The following is a 6,000-nucleotide window of genomic DNA, read 5'->3' on the forward strand; positions in this document are numbered from 1 at the left end:
AATGAGACTCTTATTATAAAAAATAAAATATTTGTTGAAATATATAAGGATAAAAAGAATTTCTAATTCTAAGGGATTCTAAATCCACCCAAATAAACTCCCTGGTTCCATAAGGAACCACTTCTCCTGTGTTTCACAGGCTACACTAATCCTCCCTGAGCTGACTAACCCAAATTTATACTATTCTAAATAAAACTACCACTATTATCCTTATAATTCTTAACTTAGCCTTCTAGTTATAAAATAACAAAGACTAGCTGGTTGAGTCAACAAGAATCACATTAGGACTCATTTTGTTCTTCTCAGAGTTAAATCAATCTATAAAAACCACAATAGTTAGTCAATAGTGTTTCCCAAGTTGGAAAAAGAAAGCACTAAGCTCCTTCAGGTCTTTCCCTCAGACAGAGAGAGGCAAAGATGTTACCTGCTCTAGGCCTGAGAGAGAGTCTCTGTGTCTCTGCCAACTGCCAGAGACCAACTGCCAACTACCAGAGAGAGTAACTGACACAGAAAAACATATAACTTGTCAACATTTGAAATTAACATGTTCTTTTAGCTCTGCTTCAAACTCCAATTCTTTCAAATCAGCCATTCTACTTCTTATCTCTAAACTACTATTTATTTTCTAATATCATCCTTATAGAATCAATATTTTATATTTGGAACCAAAAAAACTTCACAGGTCTAAGGTGGGTGAGGTGTAGTTAGTCTTTTTTTTTTTTAAATTAGATCTGGAGGTTTTAGTAAACCATAGACTCAGTATGTTTTAGCAAGAAGGTAGGACAACCAAAAAAGGTAATGCATACTTGACATATATAGCTTTCAGGAACAGGTTGGTGAAAGTTCCACTGTACCAAATACTGTTATCAAATTTCCTCTGGAACATTGTATTCAATTCTTGTCACCAGAATGTTGAAAGCTGCAGTGTCTCGAGGAGGGCATCTTAGAATGGTGAATTGCCTTGAATCTATATGATATGAAGGTCAATTGAAGAACAGGAAAGTTTATCCTGGTAAAGAGAAAAGTCAGGAGGATAGCTGTTGCTCAGGGAGATAGCTGTCTTCAAGTATTTAGAAGGTTATCACATAGAGTAAGGATTAAACTTGTGTTTTGCCTCAGAAGAAGAATGAAAAATCATGAGAGGAATTTGTAAAAAAGGCCAACTTAGCTTTCATTTCCAAGAAAGCTTTCTAACAATTCGATCTCTCCACAAGTGGTATGGGAAGGGATTGGTTCCCTCTTCTTGGAAGTATTCAAGCAGAGGCTGGACACTGTAGTGGAGCTGTACTGTAGTAGAGAGGAATGGACTTTATTCCTTCCTTCTTTTTTCCAAAATAAAATAAGAAAATTTCTCAGTTACCATCTTGATATATGTTTTAATTTTTTTTGTTATTTGGCTAGTCTGAGCTTTTGTGTCCAGACTAAGTAGCCAAGTAGCTTTTCTCCAGTTTTCTTTTAAAAAATGAATTCTCCACAAATGATAATGGGAGCCATTTGTTTTTCAGGGATTTTAGGAGTCTTTCACAATCTACTCTGTGTACAGCCCCATTTCAGTGTATCCTTAAATTTTCCCTGTAAAGCTCTTGTTGCTAAGGGAGTGAGTTTGAAGCATGTGAGTGGGAAAATTTGGGAATTGTGTCTATTTTAACATTTCTATTTGCTTTATTTATTTTATGATTATTATGCTCAAAAGTTCATCACAGATGATAAAATCTTCTTGAAATAATAGATAATCCAAGATTTCCATTCTGTTTGATTCCTAAATGAATGAGAGAAAATAGCAAACTAGCTTTTTTTTCCTTTCCTTATAAAAGGGGGGCAAAAGTAATTTGAAGTATTCTCTGCACTAGTAATTGCCCTTTATTAAATGTAAAATATCTCTCCTTGTGTGTCAGATAACTTTCCCCAGATGGCCCATCAGAAGCGGTTCATTGAACGGAAATACAGACAAGAGTTGAAAGAAATGAGGTGGGAAAGAGAGCATCAAGAGAAAGAACCAGATGAGGCTGATGAAGTAAGGAATAAAGGAGGGCATGGAAGCAGTGGCATATTTTGTTGCTTTGTAATTCTAACTATGACCCATGGAGACATAGTTTCATGCAGACAATGAATGAAATCTCCTATTGAAATAAAATGCAAAGTCAAGTTGCCATAAGAGTCTTTTAATCTTTTAGCTGTCTTCTTTTAATTGAGAAATATTTTCTTTTCATTCTGAGGAATACTTTGATGAACTTGTGTATGCATATGCATACATATATACACATATACACACAGGTATGTATGTATGTATGTATGTACATACTCAGGGAGAGGAAGAAAGAAATAATATGATAATATTCTTACTTGTTTGGTTTTTGTAGTATAGAATCCAGTAGTAAGTTTATCCAAGAATATAATCCTATCTCTTTTCTCAGGTGGTGACACCATACATACAAGTAAAACGTGAAGAATTGAGTCCTTGAACCAGATTTTTGTCTACAGTATGCCAGACATCTCTCCTTTTGAAAACATCTGATGGACATGGAAGCCAGTTTTCTCTAAGCAATTTGTCTTCTGTAGAAAGGAGACTCTAAAAATAGGCTTGGGGGGTAGAAGGGGAGACATCTTTATATTCCAATATCATTGGAATGGACATCTGAATCACAGACCATACATTCTTCAACAAGTTGGTAGGGAAAAAAGAATAAAAACCAGGTTAGTGATTTAGAGGGATTTTGAAAATAACATTGGTTTAAATTTAACTTTACTAGTGTCTATTAAAAGGAAAAATATTTGTAAACTCCCCTTTACAAAAGATATTATTCCTAGATCCTATTTCCAAAGTAAAGATCCTCATTTTTCTTCATTTATTCCTTTCAAAAGTGCAAAATTATAATCCATTAGAAAATACAACTTATTTTTAAAACCTGGCCCTTGATTCTGCATATTTACCTTTATACTTTTCATTTTACAAAATCTTTGGAGGAAATTTATAGCAAAGTGCCTTCTATATGTGGGTGGGGATGGAGTTGGCTTTTTTTTTTAATAACATTTTTAAATAGAGTTCGTTATAGAATATTTGAACTGGAAAGGACCTTAGACAACTTCTTTATTATATAGATGAGACCCAGAGAAGTATGAGGTGGGTGATCACTCAAAGGCCAGGATAAAACTGATCTATATTCAAATCTTTGTATCACACCAAAAATTAAATACAACTATAGAAATCGGAATTATCCTATTTCTAACCTCTATGGTGTTGAGTATCTGAGAATTACAAGTTTTATCTAATATTCCTACCAGACTCTTAAAATATGCTCTTTTCCACCTTAACAAATTGTGTATATATCTGGGTTATCATTTACTTAAATTCTAATATAATGCCTCATCATTGCCTGGAGCTGGTCCTAAGTTTTTCATAGTTGTGCCATCACAGCACAACCTCTGGCAGATTCTGTCAAGTTGTAAAGGCTTCAGGTATGAGCCTGACAGCAGACTCTTGATCTGTTGCTGGAAGACCAGCTCAATCAAGTTCAGAGAGGCTCATCACCAGTTGGTTGACCACCAGGTAATGAATATTTCTTTTTTTGTCTTGTAGCATCTTATGGGACCATCCTCTAGGTTCTGAGAGAGTTTTGAAATTTGTCAGTGGAGGGAACACTCACACTGACAAAAAAAAATTGAAATTTTGTATTATATTAGCAGATGTTAGTAAGGACTACAGTGAATGTTGGGACTATCTTGCCAAACACCTAGCGAACAGAATATAGGTGAGGCTGGAGAGGCTTTTCACTGAGTACTTTTGTATCATTGTGTCTTGAAAATAAAACCACCCTACTTTGTGTTAAGGAATAATTCCCAGGTCCATGTAGAATTGTGTTTGTCATTTTTCTTCCTTGTAGTATTTGCAACCTTTTTCAGCTTCTGTCTCTATATTATATGCTGCTGAAATCTGGAGAAGTATAAAAGTTAAATATTGTAATCTTAATGTGAAAGAAGTTTAATATCAGATATTCTTGAAAAATGTCTTACATACAAGAAATGAAAAGAACTGTTGCAAATATGTAAAGCTTGAGAGCCATTCCCCAATAGCTCTATGCTCAAAAAATGTGAAGAAGCAGTTTTCAAAAGAATAAATGTAAATTACTAATAAACATTTGAAAGAATGCTTCAAATTTCTAATGATAAGGAAATATAGATTAAAGCATTTCTGAAGTTTTACTTTATACCTATCTACTTGACAAAGATGAAAATACTAAATGGTTATGGGTTTTGGTGGAACAAAAGTACTCCAAAGCAATTTCAGTATAGCTATGAATTAATCCAACCAACCATTCTGGAAAACAATTTGGAACCATGGTAGAAAAGTCACTATATTCGGCGTAATTTTTCACCCAGTAATCACTACATTGCATATAGCCCAAGGAGGTCAAAAACAAAAGGAATATGCCCAGATAAACAAATATGTTTAGCTGCAGTTTTTGTGGTCACAAAAGTACTAAAATCTGTTTGCCCACAAATTGGGGAATGGCTAAGCAAATTTCGTTATTATTTGTGTAATGTAATATTAGTGTGCCATAAGAAATTGCAAGTATAAAAAATTCAGACAAACTTGAAATGACTTGCACAGACTGATGCTAAAAGGAAAAAAAGACTTTGTATAGTCTCTACAGTAATATGAAGGAAAGAACAACTCCAGCAGACACTGGAAGTCTGATCAGTGCAATGCAGAGTACTGCCTGTGAAACATAACTCCTTTCAGGGATATTATTATAGACCCTATGTACAAAATGAGAGCTGTGTTGTCAGATATGGCCAATGTGTCGTTTTGTTTTGCTTAACTATGCTTATTTGTTACAGTGAAGGGGAGAGGGATTATTGAAAAGTGACGACAGTGTAAAAAAATCATCAATAAAGCATTTATTTAAAAGCAAAGCCTAGTCAGTAGGATTCTTATACAGCCAGCTGGAATTGGAAGTGATATCAGAGGCTATCTACTCCAACCTGATTAAAAATGCTCTTTATGACATCCTTCACAAGTGTTACCCAACCTAGTAAGTTTGAGATCTTTCTCTCTTAAGGTATGGCATTTCTGCAGCACCAGATCTTAGAAAGTTGTCTCTTACATCAAACCTAAAATTTTGCTCTTAGTAACAACTTTTGATTTTTTCCTACTTCTGCCCTATAACAAGTCTAATGTTTCTTCCTAGTAATATTAACTAACATCTATATAATGCCTTAATATATAATCTCATTTGATCCTCACAACAATCTTCCAAGGTCTATGCTATGTAAAGATTAAAATTTAGGGGAGACGGGGAGACTGAGGCAGATAGAAATTAGTTTCTCTCTACAAGGAGTATTATATTTTTTAGAGGTTTATTGAAGATTAAGGATTAAAGAAAATAGAGGATAAGAAACACGTGTCCAGGCCATAGAGTGACCTAGACACAACCTCACCTACATTATGAAAAAAACCACGCCTGCCCCAAAGCTGAAGTCCAAGAGCCGGAGAGAGCCCTCAAAAGCCTTTGAATCAGCTTAAATACCTTCTCGATCTCGGCACAGGTGAAATTACAAGGCATTCTGGGGAAGTGGAGCAAAGGCTCATGGGGATTGTAGTCTTGTATTCGAGTCTATTTTTTACAGCTATTATTACCATTTTTCATGTGAAGAAATTGAAACTGAGAGAGGTTGTGACTTGCCCAGGATCTTCTGGCTTTTAAATTTCTCGGGCAGAATTTGAACTCCAGGTCTTCCTAATTCTTAGTCCAACACATTCTTTATACTGCTCTACAAAATTCTTTCAAAACATAAATGAATTAATGAATATGGGATCATTTATAAGGTGCTTTATTACTATGTGCAAAAAACTATGATTATTGATAACAAAGATAGTCCCTACTCTCAAAGAGTTCACATTTTTAATTACGGAGAATCATCACAGCTGTCAGATTAGATCTCATGTACTTCAAAGGCAGTATCAAAACAGAAAATAATACCTCATATCCTGCACTAAAT

General features: G+C 34.6%; 1 protein-coding gene across 9 annotated transcripts in view; it reads left to right on the forward strand.

Moving 5' to 3' along the window:
* The window catches only part of DROSHA (drosha ribonuclease III), a 123,746-nt gene extending 118,832 nt beyond the window's left edge, over positions 1 to 4,914 (forward strand). For 7 of the 9 annotated variants that reach the window (XM_016431432.2, XM_016431431.2, XM_056824257.1 and 4 more), the window contains 2 exons: positions 1,896 to 2,014; positions 2,415 to 4,914. In XM_016431432.2, the coding sequence (XP_016286918.1) occupies positions 1,896 to 2,014; positions 2,415 to 2,462 (167 nt within the window). In that variant the 3' untranslated portion in view covers positions 2,463 to 4,914. Of the gene's footprint in view, positions 1 to 1,895; positions 2,154 to 2,414 lie in introns of those variants that run through there. The other 2 variants (XR_008917777.1, XM_056824254.1) reach the window with 2 other exon arrangements.
* The last annotated feature ends 1,086 nt before the right edge of the window (positions 4,915 to 6,000 follow it).

The sequence above is a fragment of the Monodelphis domestica genome, chromosome 3 (assembly GCF_027887165.1).
Source record: "Monodelphis domestica isolate mMonDom1 chromosome 3, mMonDom1.pri, whole genome shotgun sequence".
Classification (NCBI taxonomy): domain Eukaryota; kingdom Metazoa; phylum Chordata; class Mammalia; order Didelphimorphia; family Didelphidae; genus Monodelphis; species Monodelphis domestica.